General features: G+C 37.6%; 2 protein-coding genes across 4 annotated transcripts in view; both read left to right on the top strand.

The window, feature by feature from the left end:
* frem1a (Fras1 related extracellular matrix 1a) overlaps positions 1 to 5,292 on the top strand; it is a 45,622-nt gene extending 40,330 nt beyond the window's left edge. Inside the window, exons 27-37 of one of the 3 annotated variants that reach the window (XM_063900841.1) lie at positions 13 to 157; positions 243 to 372; positions 465 to 537; positions 1,333 to 1,482; positions 1,712 to 1,920; positions 2,030 to 2,077; positions 2,711 to 2,896; positions 3,199 to 3,330; positions 3,800 to 3,915; positions 4,102 to 4,187; positions 4,738 to 5,292. In XM_063900841.1, the coding sequence (XP_063756911.1) occupies positions 13 to 157; positions 243 to 372; positions 465 to 537; positions 1,333 to 1,482; positions 1,712 to 1,920; positions 2,030 to 2,077; positions 2,711 to 2,896; positions 3,199 to 3,330; positions 3,800 to 3,915; positions 4,102 to 4,187; positions 4,738 to 4,940 (1,478 nt within the window). In that variant the 3' untranslated portion in view covers positions 4,941 to 5,292. Of the gene's footprint in view, positions 1 to 12; positions 158 to 242; positions 373 to 464; positions 538 to 1,332; positions 1,483 to 1,711; positions 1,921 to 2,029; positions 2,078 to 2,274; positions 2,679 to 2,710; positions 2,897 to 3,198; positions 3,331 to 3,799; positions 3,995 to 4,101; positions 4,188 to 4,737 lie in introns of those variants that run through there. The other 2 variants (XR_010167319.1, XM_063900842.1) reach the window with 2 other exon arrangements.
* A 396-nt stretch (positions 5,293 to 5,688) lies between these two features.
* On the top strand, positions 5,689 to 14,374 carry LOC134876020 (leucine-rich repeat-containing protein 72). Its single transcript, XM_063900843.1, has 5 exons — positions 5,689 to 6,041; positions 8,668 to 8,918; positions 10,669 to 10,851; positions 10,929 to 11,006; positions 14,070 to 14,374. The coding sequence occupies exons 2-5, from the start codon at positions 8,761 to 8,763 to the stop codon at positions 14,248 to 14,250; spliced, it is 600 nt and encodes a 199-aa protein (XP_063756913.1). The 5' UTR covers positions 5,689 to 6,041; positions 8,668 to 8,760; the 3' UTR covers positions 14,251 to 14,374.
* The last annotated feature ends 714 nt before the right edge of the window (positions 14,375 to 15,088 follow it).

Consider the following 15,088-nt stretch of genomic DNA (forward strand, 5'->3'; position numbering starts at 1 on the left):
TTGCTCTTGTAGGGGGTTTTGTACCATATCGCTTCTCTCAGATGGAGCTGAATAAAAGGACTATTGCCTACATCATCAACCCTGACAGGGAGTCCCTCGCAGACAGTCTGGAGTTCACCGTGTCCGATCCTTTAGGGAACACTGGGCCCCCTCACATGTAAGAAATACATTGTGACACTGATTTCTCTCACTCAGAATTTGGTTTCAGAGTTCATTGTTTGGTCTTGACATTGCCTTTGCAGGCTGAAGTTGAGCTGGTCCACTGTGGAGTTGTCTCAGCCTGAGTACTCTGTCAGTGAGGAGCACAGAACTCTGTCTGTGGACATCATCCGGAAAGGAAACCTGGCAGAGTCTTCATATATCACTGTCAAGGTCTGAAAAGCAAGTGCTCTTAACTCACTGATGCTTGTCCTTTTTCTTACAAATTTAAAGATCGCTTTCTGTGTCATGTTTCTTTATCGTAGGTGAAGGAAGTGAGTGCAACAGCTGGGAAAGACTTCCTCATAAGCCCCTCTTCCCTCATTCAGTTTGATCCAGGTTTGTCCTCATTGATCAGCCCACAGATTTACACATACAGTTGGCTTACTTATCATGGTTAGTTCTAGTCAGCCTTTAGAAAGCCATCTGTGGCCTCGGACATGATGATGTCATCAGGGTTATTGTAGGCTTGGAGACGACAACATTTCAACGAAAGGCCTTTGTTTCAATCAAGAGGGGTTTATCTTGAAATACGTCAGGAATTTTCATGCAGGGTATGGCTAAAGATAATACAGAGGTGCATTGTGGGAAGTGTAGGCTCCAGTGTTTTATTGCTTGACCCATACTAGCAACCTGCTCAATAGAAATGATGCACCTTTAATCAAACAACAGATGGTCGTACTGAATATGGGAGGAGATGATATGCCATACTGATCTTTATATGATACCATAGAGAGCCATATAAGTGACCATTCCTCATATCCATGGTAAACAGAAGGAGAATGGTTAGCTTTCATTCCTAGACATGTGTGTTTACTTTAAATGTTGACTGTAGCATTATGACGACAGTTTACACAAACCTCTATTTTACTCTCAAGACCACTTCTGATCACCACAACTGAGAAGTAAGCAAAAAAAAAAACAGGTGAAATTGGAGATCTGAGTACAAGAAGTGGATGAAAAAGCCCACATAAGCAAAACTGTGTGTGAATCTGTAAGACCGTTGCTACTTCTACAAGTAAAACCGTAACTGTGTCAGTTATTCAAAGTCTTTTTCAAAATCAAAGCTACACAACAGGCATTTCTTAAATTGAATCAGTTCTAGTGAAAGTTCTGATGTTTCTGTCTCTGTAGGAGTATCAAAGAGGAGCTGGCAGACTGAGATTATTCAGGACCAGCTGGAAGAGGCTGTGGAGATATTTGAAGTGCTGCTGATCTCTCCTGAAGGCACGGTGATCGGCAACATCAGCAAGGCTCAGGTCAAAATTAGAGACTCGGGAAGAGGTAAATAAACCTTTGGCTGTGTCATTTTCAAGATTTTATAAGATGCTTTTCAACTTTTTATTATTTGATATTATCAACATTTTTTAGATGCTTTCTTACCAAACAAAAATTTTAGAATAAATATTTCAAATAAAGAATCTATTTAATATCCTGTATAACATAACTACTTAGGGAGTTAATGTTCTGCCAAAGACACTTTACATGTCTGTCCAAACTTAAAACGCCACAGGACAGAACTGGCTGAACCAGGATCCAAAGGCTCCTGTTCTGGTAGGAAAAGAGATTCGGTCAGACTCCTACCCCCAGCATGGATCCATTCATCTAGAGAAACTGCCCCTTGGAACACAATCAATAATCTGGGGCCGTGGAGACCGTTTGTCCAGGCCTGCTGCAGATCTCCCAAAAAAGAAACTCAAAGTTCTTGGCAATCCAAAATCTGTAAGTCCCTGTTCTTAAGGATCAGAACTAAATATATGTAACTGTATTAAGTAGATATTTCACTATTTGTTGCAGCTTTCTTCCAGCTTAAAACAGTTTCATTTTTCAGATTGCCCCATCATCAGTCTTACACAACGGGACGGACACTGTTTACACGGTAAGCAGCAGCAGCTCATCATATCTGACATAATGTTATAAGCCAGAAAAGTCTTAAAGATAACATACTATGCACATCTTCAGATTCATATTTGTACTAAGCGCCTCTCTCTCCATGCTCTAATGTTTAAAAAGCTCTTTATTTTTCTCAGACTGCCTGTGCTAAAGCAACTCTTTTCACCCTCTGTCTGAAACCAGAGCCCAGTCTGCTCTGTTTGGTTAGCTGGCTGGCTCTGTTGTGATTGGTCAACCCCCCCCCCAACCATGATTGTCACTATGTTACTGAAGTAAACAAAGGAGTCCAATGGAGGTGTTTAAGGAAGGGGGGAGTGTCTGGGAGATAACTCCCTCCGGAGGGAATACAGAGATTTCAAGGGTTCAAGGGGTTCAAAGGTATTTTTATTATCATATGCACAGTAACTAAAGTGTAGTTATGCCAATGACAAGCTTAGGTCCAGAGCTCCTCCAACAATGCAACCTATTATAAATAGCACATAAGACAAAATAAGAAAATAAGAAGATATTAGCCTTTGCAGACCATTTACATGCATTAAAACCTGTAGAACACACTACAGGAAAGGGAAAAACCCACAAAAATAAGGATTCTTTAATCTTGCTGTCTCCTTTATTACAGTATCATGGCATCATGCAAATGCAAGTAGAGGACGACAACACTCCGTCAAGGAAGGGAAGAAAGGCAAACATTCGTGTGGTTAGCAGAGGAGCACAGCAGCAGGTGCTAGCTGTGTTTAATAAATCAAAATCAAGTCCTAAAAGAAAGATCTCTAAACCTCAAAAAACAGCACCAGCTGAAGGACTGGTGAGTACAATTTTAACCAGTGTTTAATGACACGAATAAATGTGTTGTCAAAGAGAAAGATGTTAGGAAAAGCTACAATAACATGCTGATATATGTTGGTCATTTCTTGTAGCTTTTCCTGGATGTAATTTGTTATTGATGTGGGGATATTGTATATATACTGTATATATTGACCTTTACTCTTCTGATACTTCCTATGTCCTACTTACACAGTTTTAGGATTGATGATTGTGGTAAAACATATTGTATTCCAGCTGAAGCAGAACTAAACACATGTACCTGTTCATTTGTACGGCTCACAGGCTACAGCTGATATCTCTGTACCCAAACCCTGTGTACCAGAACTGATTGGACTCTTGCATTTCAACCAGACCATCAATCAGCTGTTTCACTGCAACGGTGTCTCCTGGAAACCCTGGGCACCAAATGATCAGGTAATAAAATTCCACAACGAAGGAACATACTTTAATAGGCTCTGGAGAGAAGATGTCTGATGGTGACAATATTTTAAATGTATCCAATTCTGTTTTACTTATGTTCTGAATACATAAAACGTGTACATGTTCTGAGTTGTAAAGTTTGATCACAATTCATTTATTGCTTGAACTTTTTTGAAATAGTGAAGTATATAATTGAGTGTCGTCAGCATAGCAATGAAAATCAAAGTTTTCCAAATGAATGATGTTAACATAGAATGACTGAAAACTAGTGTATCCAGGATAGAATCCTGTGGATTTGATTCCCATATGAAATGTTGGTAAATAATACTTGTGTGGGTGATTCTTTTGACAGTTTTGCTTGAAGGATGTTGATGGACCTCTAAAATAATTTCCTCATTAAATGTTTATCTTTATCTTCAAATGACAACATTTCCCTTCAATACCCTTTCGTCCTGAATCGCAGATGGTGAGTGGTCAGAAGTGTCCTCAGGGCTGGACCTGTCACAGTGGCCACTGTTACACCCTCCGCACTGAGCACAAGGTCACATGGAGCGCAGCTAACAAGGCATGCAGGGAGAGGTAGGACTAACACGCAGCTCTTAAACATCAGTGTGTTAATGGATAAACACACAGAGTAAATGAAGCCCAAAACATATAGGTACACATTCTGACAAGTTGTCTGTCACACATAAAAACTATATAATCTGAATTGTATGTACTATCCTTTAATACACAACTCTCCCCCATTTTCATTTTTGATTACAGATATAAAGGCACTCTAGCAAGCGTTCTCTCTAAAGGGGACATGGACTGGCTGTGGGACTTCGGAGGAAGAAAACCATTTTGGATTGGTGGGTATCTTTCAATCACTTTATGCTAAACTAGAGCTGGGCATTATATCAACCATATATAAATATCTTGATACAGGACTTCATCATAGGTTTCTGATATCGTAATATGGCATGAAGTTTTGTTCTTTCCTGGTTTTAAAGGCTGTATTTGTCTTTACCCACTAAGTCTTTATATCTACATTACAAATGGTTATTTATCAGAAATCTCTTTGTGAACACATTTTATTAATTGCACTAGTAGTCAACAATAAAGTTGTCATAATAATATTGAGGTATTTGGTTAAACATATTGTGTCATTTGAAAAACTCATTTCAACACATTCATCTTTCTTATCCTAGTTATTTTTGTTTTAAACTGAAACGTTGACTTTAATTAAATGTATGATGTCAACAGATTACACATAATTGTACTTTATATTTTTGCTTTCAATTAACCTAATTCATTTTTTTAGAATCTGTTGACATAAAACTTTTAATTAACGTCAACGATTCAGTTTGTCAGAGCATAATTTAAACCTTCTAACTGGCTGTCTCTGTCCTTCTGTTTAAGGCCTGAATGACAGGGAAGGCCGAGGGCGCTGGGAGTGGGTGGGGGGTGAGCCGGTCAGCTACACTAACTGGAGAAAGAAACCCCCTCGGTCAAAAATGAAGGGAAGCAAACAGTGCATCCTGGTGTGGAGAAGGGCGAAGTGGCAAATCAGGGACTGCAAGACTGGCCGAGGGCATCACTTTGTGTGTTCCATAAGGACTTGAACCAGCAGTGTGTGCAGCATCACAGCTATGAGCCACTGTGGTGTTCCAGAAGGGGGAATCCTGACCCTCGGGACATTTAAACTGCAATACCAGAGGAACTCTCCTTGAAATGTTCATATCATTTATTATAAGTGACATTACTGTTTGATGAGTAATCTGCTACACTAAGAGACATTGTTTGCACGCCATTTATTCAAATTAACCACTGAAAGTGTTGTTGTAAACAGTATGAAAAGCTCACAAGAGGTTTGTTTTAAATGTATTTAGTATATTTTCCAGACTTGCTGACTCCAAAATATAAGTGTCTGCTGTGGGAACAGAGAAAACACAATACAGACATGGACAAAACATCCGTTATGTGAAAGTGTGTCTTTTTTTCAATATTTTTCTACAGTATGAAGATTAGTTTGAGCTCTTTTATGCCTTCAATATGATTTCAAACCTTATTATTTTATCATACATGTGTTTGCTGAATTTCGCAGTGTGAACAGAAAAAACATCAAAATAAATAGCTGATTGTGTAAATTAAGCTAGAATGGATTTTCTTCTTTCTATTTTTCTTTTGTTTGAAAAATTAGGGGGGTCCAATTCTACAGTTTAAAATTGTATAGTTTACAGTATCAAACATCTAATCTGTATTATATTATTTTCTTTCTCCATTTTTATCTATATAAGTATTGTTTTGAATTTCCTTTTAAAGGGCTCTACTTAAGAAATATTCTTACAGTATTTACAGGAAAAATCTGATCTCTAACTGTGATTGTGAACATTACTACAAAAATATCGAAATTATAGAGACCATGCTATTTCTCAGTCTAACAACATGTCTTTGTTTATGTTGATCCACCCGTCATTGGGTACAGTGAAACAATATTAAATATTGACATCTCTTTTTTAAAAGCCACTGAAGTTGTTTTTCCCTTTTTGAGAATTCAACATGCTATTTAAAGCTGGTCCGGTTGGTCCTGTGAACCACAAGCAGCATGTGATTATCCCCATCATGTGATCTCCCACGGCAGTATGAAAGAGGGCCTTTTATCTGAACTGTGAGCAGCTCTCAGAGGTTAGCATGCAGCCTTAACATACAGCCTCTTCAACTCGGTAAGTCAAGCTTCCACTGAACAGATTTATACGTGATGAATGTGCATGCAGAATGTAGATTTAAACATTAATGTTTTACAGATTACCCGGACAAAATGAAATATGTTACATGTTATGGCTGAATAAATGATAAAAATGTGTTTCAAATTGATGCATTTGGTACACCAGTTAGAGCAGGGGTGTCCAAACTTTTTTCACCGAGGGCCACATACAGAAAAATATACAGAGAGATGGGCCACTTATAGAGGTGAATATTGTCTCAAAAGTTAAGTTATAAGTTACCAAAACAAATCAAATGTAGGTGAATAATGCGCGATACTTGAAAACGCTTTCCGAAAAAACAGCCTACATCCCATCTCTCTTTAGGGTTTCATTTATTTTGTTGGCAGCTCATTCCTTAAAACAGAAGCCTCAGATTGCTGATAATAAGAGTAAATATGAAGGTTCAATTTCAAGCTTGTTATAGAAATACGTTTTTTTTTTTTTTTTATTTGTTAGAAACTGTTTTAAATATTAAATGACTAAATTTATTTGAAAATTGGGCTCATATAATATATTTGAACATATATATTTGAGAAGTACAATATAAAATATAAGTACAATATACAAGCAAATGTTTAATTTTTGGGCCATATTGCATTATACTTTTAGAATTTGCAGAGGGCCGATTCAAAATGGCCTGCGGGCCGCATTTGGCCCCCTGGGCCGTAGTTTGGACTCCCCTGAGTTAGAGGAAAGTGTTGAAACTTTTAGGATTCACCACAGAAATATAGTTACAATGTGTCAATGCATAGTCAGTGAAGAACACTGACTAATCATTTTTACTTATACTATATTAAATAGAAAAATATAGAGCTTTTTCAATGTAAAAGCATGGATTCATGTCACATTAGAAGCTCAAAATACTAATATGGACCTGAAATGAGCAGAATGCCCCTTTAATATTGTAAGGACAGTTGTAAGATAATTCCACATGTGTTGAATGCCATGCAGCAGTTATTTGCTTGGAAATGCTTTACTGTGTTATTGTATGTGGTGAGTGCATTGACTAGATTTTAATATTATTATATTAAACCTCTATATTATATTAAACCTCATTTTTTAAATTTAAATTTTTTTTTTATTTTTATTTTTTAAAAGGCTTGATAAGAGGCTGATGTTGTCTGTAACCCTGTCGTGGAAATACAAACAAATCTGGATCAAGTGTGGAACTTAAAAGACAAAAAAAAAAAAGCAATAAATTACTTTCTTTCAAGTGTGTGCGTTTACTGCGAGAACTGAGGAGGCAATTCTGAGTGAGGACGGGACACAAACCGATCCAGGCAACACCAAGTCATCTACAATCCGATAAAATCCTAGTTTAACTTATATTGATCTGAATATCAGTCTCAGCATTTACTCCTTAATAACACCCTTAGTACATTTGAGATTAAATAGGCCTTCAGGTGACATAACACACCCTGTAGCTGCAGTTCCAGGGCTCGTGGTGCTTTGTCCTCATGCTTGGTGTCTCCCCCCTCCTTCCAGTCTTTACACTAATATCTTCTATGTTGTTGGAAAATAAGTATTTTCACAAAAATGTCAAATTGTTCATTTTATTTAAGAAAAACCACGAAAGTCATCTATAATGTATCATGTCATTTGTATTGTAAATGTGATGTGTAAGAAATTCACGAAATTAAGAAAACAGTTATTTTTAATTGCATTACTGAACTGGTTTTGAAAACACTTCAGAAGTATTTTTCAGATTGGAACATTCTCTGTACATACCGATCTTCCCAATAGTTTCCACCTGATCTCTTAAAATCACCCTGTTTGGCTTTTTGGTGTATACCTTTCCTTTTGTGACAAACTCTTATTGTTTTTCTAGTTGCCCTCACAGAGGGACATATGCAGGTGCATATGATGTAAACAGTAATTTTAGAAAAAAGATAGGGAGTCCCTTGCCCACGCCATCCTGTCCCTCTCCCTTGCCGTCCCTCTTGCCGTTTTAACAGAAATCATACCTGATGCTTGTTAGAAATCGTCTGAGTTCATCTATCTATTATATTATTTATATTATAGCATAACCATTTATACACATCACATACATTCAATCTGTTTGAACTAGCATCGAGTGCTAATGCTCCAATTTGTGCATTTATGTACATTCTTAATTTACATGATGGTGTTTTCCCTTTCCTGTAGTGTGTTTTTGTGCATATAGCTGACTGGGTTCTGGTTTTAGACAGAAGGTGAAAAGAGGTGCTGCAGCACAGGCAATAAGAGAAAAATAAAGAGCTTTTTAAACATTAAAACATGACATATTCAGTGTCTCTATTGCCCCTTTCATATTGTAAATACAGTTGTAAGATCATTTCACATGTATTGAATGCCCATATGCAGCAGTTATTTGCTTTTGCTTTGTTATTCTATATGAGTGCATTGATTAGGTTTTAATATTGTTATGTTAACCCTCTGTGCAGTGCATTTGTAAATGCAGCATGCTGTAAGCCTGTAGACAATAATTTGTCATTTGTTATATTCATCTAATAATTACATTAAACCAATATGTCTTCACTATCTGTATCATCAGACTGTGAGTCATTCCTTTCTATTAACGTCCATTGTGCTGTTGTTTATCAAGGGTCTGATGATGACATAATCATCTGACTCTCCTAATCTCTATCAAAACGAGAGGAGAGGAGCTGGAGAGGATTCCCTGCTGAGGGTTTTTGTCATGGATCCCTACGCCTCAGGCCAAAACAGCCAACCACCCTCCAGATTCCAGTGGCTTTCCTTTGCTTACCAGGCGCTGACAGAGATCCCATATGAGACCATCCTCCCCCAGACTGACACACTGGAGGTGCTGGACCTCAGCTACAACCTGCTGGATGAGTATCCTTTTATAATAAGCAGGAGCTGTCAGATCAGAGAACCACTCAGCGTTCCTTTGTTTCGTGAGAGGCTGTTTGTCCCCCCCCCCCCCCCCCCCCCCCCCCCCCCCCCCCAGATAGGCTATTCCAGCAAACCATGCAGGACTGTGAATCCTTTGTAGAATAACATGTTTTATATGTTTTAAAACCACTGGTGGAATGTAACCAAGGACATCTACTCAAGTACAATTTTGAGGAACTTCACATGAATATTTTCATGTTATGCTACTTTATACTTTCACTTTACAACATTTTAGAGGCAATGTTCTACTTTTTACTCCACTTTTTTCACTTATTTAGTTCCTTGCTACTTTGCAGATATGTATTTATGATACAGAATATACATCATTATTATAGGCTGCAGTATTTCAAGGAATTCTTATAATCCCTACCTTTAACTTGACATTAATGCATTTAATAATTATAATACAGACAATTCATATTTTAAAGTTTGATATGACCCATACTGGAAAATAAGTACTTTTACTTTTGTACTTTAGATATATTTTGATGCCAACACTTTTGTACTTTCAGTTGAGTACAATTATGAATGCAGGACTTTTACTTAAAACAGATTATTTACAATGTAATATTGCTCCTTTATTAAGGTAAAGGATCTGAGTACTTCTTCCACCGCTGCTAAAGACTAAGGACCAGCACACAGTTTCAATAAAAACATTGAATGTGTCATATAAACAGAAGCAGTAGTGTAAATGTAATAAAATTCTTATTTGAAGAGGTAAATGTCAAGAAACAGGAACGTGGTATTTTTCTTATGAGCTAACACAAGTCAACATGCACTTGAAATGAAGATTATGGAACACAATGGAAGAGCTTACACATCCACAATCTACAGTGTGTGTTACAAGTAAGACTCCACAACCATATAGTACAAAGACACATTTAATAACAAACAGACTGCTCTTTTAAGGATGAGAAGTATCAGTTTTACAGCATTAGCATTAAGAAATCCTGGCAATACTGTTGCAGGTTTAACTTTATCATGGGAAAATGCGGTGTTGGTTTCTTATGAAAAGTCAATAGGACAATAGTTTTGTAATAATACATTTGATATTGAAGAAAAATGTATTCCTATATTTATAGAGAATAAATGCTGAAGAAGAACATCTTGCCCAAAAAGTCCTTTTGTTATTATTATATACAATTATTAAAAACTGTTTAAGGAGTGCTGTTCTAGTCTTACCTTTTACCAAATATACACTTTAGAAAAACAGAACTTAATTCTGTTGTTTTCCTCAAAGATATTGAACAATATATGAAACTTCCTTATATAAAGGCTATCAAGTTACCTAATATATTTCTATTTCTAGTTAATTAATAATAATAATAATAATAATAATAATAATAATAATATATTTAATTTGTAATGCACTCTTCATTCCAAGGGAATCTCAGAGTGTACATCATAAAGACATGGTTCTTTTGTTATTGTTCTGTTTATATACAGAGCATCATCAGACTTGTTTAAATTCATCCTAAAATAATAAAAAGTCGACAGATTCTATAGGTTTTGTGTTATTTTCAATAACAGTAAAAATATGTCAGTCATATTTTAAAGACACATTTATGAAGTCTTGCCATGTAAAAAGAAACTGACACAGCTGCTGCTAATGTTTAAACAAATATTTAGTTTTTGCAAGATGGTAGCACCCTGAGTGGTGGGAGTGTGTTGTCCTTCATTCAGTGTTCTGGAACCCGGCTCTGCTGGGGCAGCTGGAGAAACTCAGCACTCTGATCCTGGACTGTAACAACTACACCTCCCACATCAAGTTCCCCTTCATGGCCAGTGTCACCACCTTGTGCATCAACAAGAACAAGATCAACAACCTGCCCGTGTTCGTGGAGGAAATCCGGCGGAAGTTCCCCAACATAAAGTGAACCTGGAATCCTGTTTCTATGCCAGGATGATTTATTCCACGCCGCATTATGATTCCATGTCTCTCTCTCTCAGGATCCTCAGTATGATGAACAACGAAGCAGCACCGAGCTATTTCAATGGAGGGAGTCTGAACCAGTACACAGACTACAGGTGAGCAGAAAGCCCTTTTACCAGGGTTGTAAGAAATCTAAAAGTACAAAACAAATACTCTTTAGTAATTGTGTAGGGTTGTATGCTGTTTTCACTTGGATTTATGACCTTTTAGTTTTTAAATTCCGGAAAAACAATCTTCCCAATAAGCAATCTGATCCAACACGAGGTTTTTAAATACAAAGTACATTTACTCAAGTATTGTACTTAAGTACTATTTTGACATATTTGTACTCCACTACTTTCTCGAGGTGAATATCATACATTTACTATTACTTTGTTACTTTGTACACATAAAAACACATGAAATGCTGATATGGTATACTGCAGTTCTGTAGTACTATTGTACACAGTATTTCAATTTTCTAAATTGGTAGGCCTACTGAATACTGAAATGATCTTACTTGAATAAAAACAGCATTAATTAATAACTAAAATAATATAACGTGCTGGAAAGATCCATTCTGCTCAATGATTACTTTAAATAGATTTTGATGCTAATACTTGTGTACTTTTACTCAAGTGGAATTTTGAAATCAGGACCTTTACTTGCAGTGGAGTATTTTAAGACCATGGTATTTGCACTTTCAGGTACAAGTACAAATACCATGGTCTTAATGGTCTCAACACTGTACAGATGTTTCTCTGGAGCTGGACGGAACCTTGAGTGAACATGTTAATTTTAAATGTGCACGATCCATCAAAGCAGACCACTGCTGAGTTTCACACGTTAACATATCCCATAGCGCCCCCGTCTGGTCCATCAGGGGAAGCTGATGTGTGTTTTGTCAAAAGTGTGCTAGAGGAGTCTGAGAAAAGATGTCTAGCTAATTTAAATTTGGACATTTAGTCTGTTGTTTTACGAACAGATTAAGCACGCCAAATATCAGATGACATCAGTGAATAATACATTAAAGGAACATACTGCAGACACAAATAGACAGAGTGTGGTCAAATAAATCCTAAATGGGTATTTCTTATATGTTTTCATTGTGAAAGAAGCATGTTATAGAAAGTCCCAAACTCCCATCGTATCCACCTTTTAAAAATGACATACAGTAATATAAAACCAACAGAGAGGTAGAGAACACTGTGAAGCAACAGTCCATCAATTTCATCTCTGAAATTTAGAAGAGCTGACACTGTGATTTAGACTGACTTTAGAGGGCCACTAAGTCCCAGAGCCCTCTCCACTGACATGTCTTTAAAGTCCTTTAACAAGTTCTTAATGTTAGCAGTTCATTAGCATTATCCACTCGGCGGCCAAGCAAGCCACTGTAATCTCAATTTTAAAATGTTTAATGTGCACTCTAAGATCACGGAGTATTGGACATGATTTGATCTGTTTCATGATCCTTGTTTCGTGTCTGTCATGTCCTTGTGTTGTGTTTTATTTTGAAATGTTTTCCCCACTTCACTTCCTGTCTGCGTTTCCCTCCTGTGCCTGATTGGAAATAACCTAAGCTCTCTACTAAATGTGCTGTAATATTGTATTGAAATGTCATTGTGTTCACCCCTGCCCCTGTGTTTCTCCTCCCCCTTCCAGCTGTCTCTTGTCTTGTTATTACCCATGTGTATTTAGTCCCTGTTTCCCTTTTGTCTGTTGTTCGGTCGTCGTCATTTCTTCCCTGATCTTCAAGGTTCAAAGGTTCAAAGGTTTTATTGGTCATATGCACAGCATATACAACGTATGTTGGCAATGAAAATCTTATGTCCCATGCTCCTCCAACAACGCAACATACATGGTGCAAATAAGATAAATAAAATAGTGCAAAAAGAGAGAATAATATATACAATAACAACAGTAGAGGTGTAAAGATGTAAAATATATACATATGTAGAATAAATAGAAATTATTTAAATATACTGTACAGTAATTTAAATACTTTTTTACTGTTGTATGAGGAGGTAGAGACAGATGCATATATTATATATAAACAGATATTTATGGCAGATATGTATAATATAAAGATATGTGTATTATAAACAGATGTGTATGGCAGATGTGTGTAATATATATATATATATATATATATATATATATATATATATATGTGTGTGTACTGTAAACAGATGTGAGTAGACATTCACAGAGCTAAGATTTCAGCAGTCATATAGCCTGTGTATAAACTGTCCCTGAGTCTGGTGGTGTTGCTCCGGATGCTGCGGTACCGTCTGCCAGACGGCAGCAGACAGAACAGATTGTTGCTGGGGTGATGGGGGTCCTTTAATATCCTACCGGCCTTCTTCCTACACCGCTGGGTGTAGAGGTCCTCCATGGATGGCAGCTCCGTCCTGGTGATGTGCTGAGCAGTTTTCACCACACTCTGTAGAGTCTTACGGTTGAGGGCGGTACAACTGCCATACCAGGCGGTGATGCAGCCAGTCAGGATACTCTCGATGGTGCACCTGTAGAAGTTGCAGAGTATCCTGGAGTCCATGTTGAACTTCTGCAGCCTGCAGAGGAAGAGGAGCCGCTGTCGAGCCGTCTTGGATATGGCCCTGGTGTGATGTGTCCATGTCAGATCCTCACTGATGTTAACCCCGAGGAACCTGAAGCTGCTGACTCTCTCCACAGGAGTCCCGTTGATGGTGATGGGTGTGTGTGCCTCTCTCTGCCTCTTCCTGTAGTCCACAATCAGCTCCTTTGTTTTGCTGACGTTGAGGTGGAGGTTGTTGTCCTGGCACCTTGTCCAAGATACCTGCCTGTTCCTGTCACCCTTCATGTCTGAAGCTAAGTGTTTTTCATGTCCTGTGTTCCCCTTGCTTCGTGTTTTCGTCAACAGCTTTTGAATAAAGCTTGCTTTTTGTTTGGACCCTTACCTCCCTCCCCTTGATTTACTGCACTTGGGTCCTGTTTCCCCAACCCTGACAATCTGCTCGCAAAGAAAACATAATCGGTCATCCCTCAATCCCTCAATCTGCATCTTATCAGGTTGTGGAATTGTGTAAAACACTGTTCTGGAGTTGCAGTCAGCAGAAACAATGGGCTAATTTTTCAAACTTTTGATTGAAATGAAATAGCAGACATTTGCACACACTTTCTGTCTTTCTCCTCCTCAGGCAATATGTGATCAGTCAGCTCTCCGGCCTGGAGATCCTGGATGACACTGAGGTCCTGCAGAAGGAGCGAGTCCAGGCCAGAAGAACATACAGGCTGCAGCAGAGCCACAGCAGCAGGAAGAGGAAGGAGGACTTAAAGAAACACACACACATGCAGAAGAAGTCAAATACTGTCATATGACATAGGATATCATACGTTTTTAAAATCAACTATTTTATGTTTATTATATTACACATTTTGTATCTGCATGTTTCAACAAATATTTAAAGCTACAAGATATTTTCACTGAGGTACTGTAAATATTCAAATCCATGCACCATTTTCTTTATAGCAGAATTAAAAAATTCAAAACAGTCAAACCCACGTGTTGTGAATCATTTTCTACACCATATAGTGTAGTTGCAAGCAGTGTGAACCTAGCAATGTTGAGTACCCCAAAGACAATGTTAGAAATGTATAGTCGGGTCGTCAACACATAGAAACTGCCGGATGCTAACTTGCATATGTTGTGCAAATGGCACAATTAGCACAAGTTGGGTCAATTACCATTTATTAGCATCATGGCCAATGTGGAGTGGTTTTTGGGGGTTACTGACGAGGACGCTAAGTCTATTTCTGATATTTCAGGATTAAAAATGGCAGATTTAACCAGAAAGTAGCCATATTTGTGATTTTGACTACCATGACTAGTGTTGTTGTTTATTAACAAAAGTCCAGCCTGCTATACTGAATAGATCTGGAAAGTGATGTTTTTTACAATTGAACAGGAGGTTTTGTGGGTTAGAAAACAGGCAAGGTTGTATTCATATACATACCTCTATCAAATATTATATATAAGGCCCAATATCACAAGTTACAAATGTACATGAAAGGGCTTTACAGTGTTTACAGCAATATGACATCCACTAAAAGTGTAGGACCCTCCATGAGAACGACTCAGACGTGAACCCTCTTCCAGGACACAAAGATGATTACCGTAAACAACAAAAACTGTCCAACCTGAAAACATTTATTCGAG

Source organism: Eleginops maclovinus, chromosome 14 (assembly GCF_036324505.1).
Source record: "Eleginops maclovinus isolate JMC-PN-2008 ecotype Puerto Natales chromosome 14, JC_Emac_rtc_rv5, whole genome shotgun sequence".
NCBI classification, from domain to species: domain Eukaryota; kingdom Metazoa; phylum Chordata; class Actinopteri; order Perciformes; family Eleginopidae; genus Eleginops; species Eleginops maclovinus.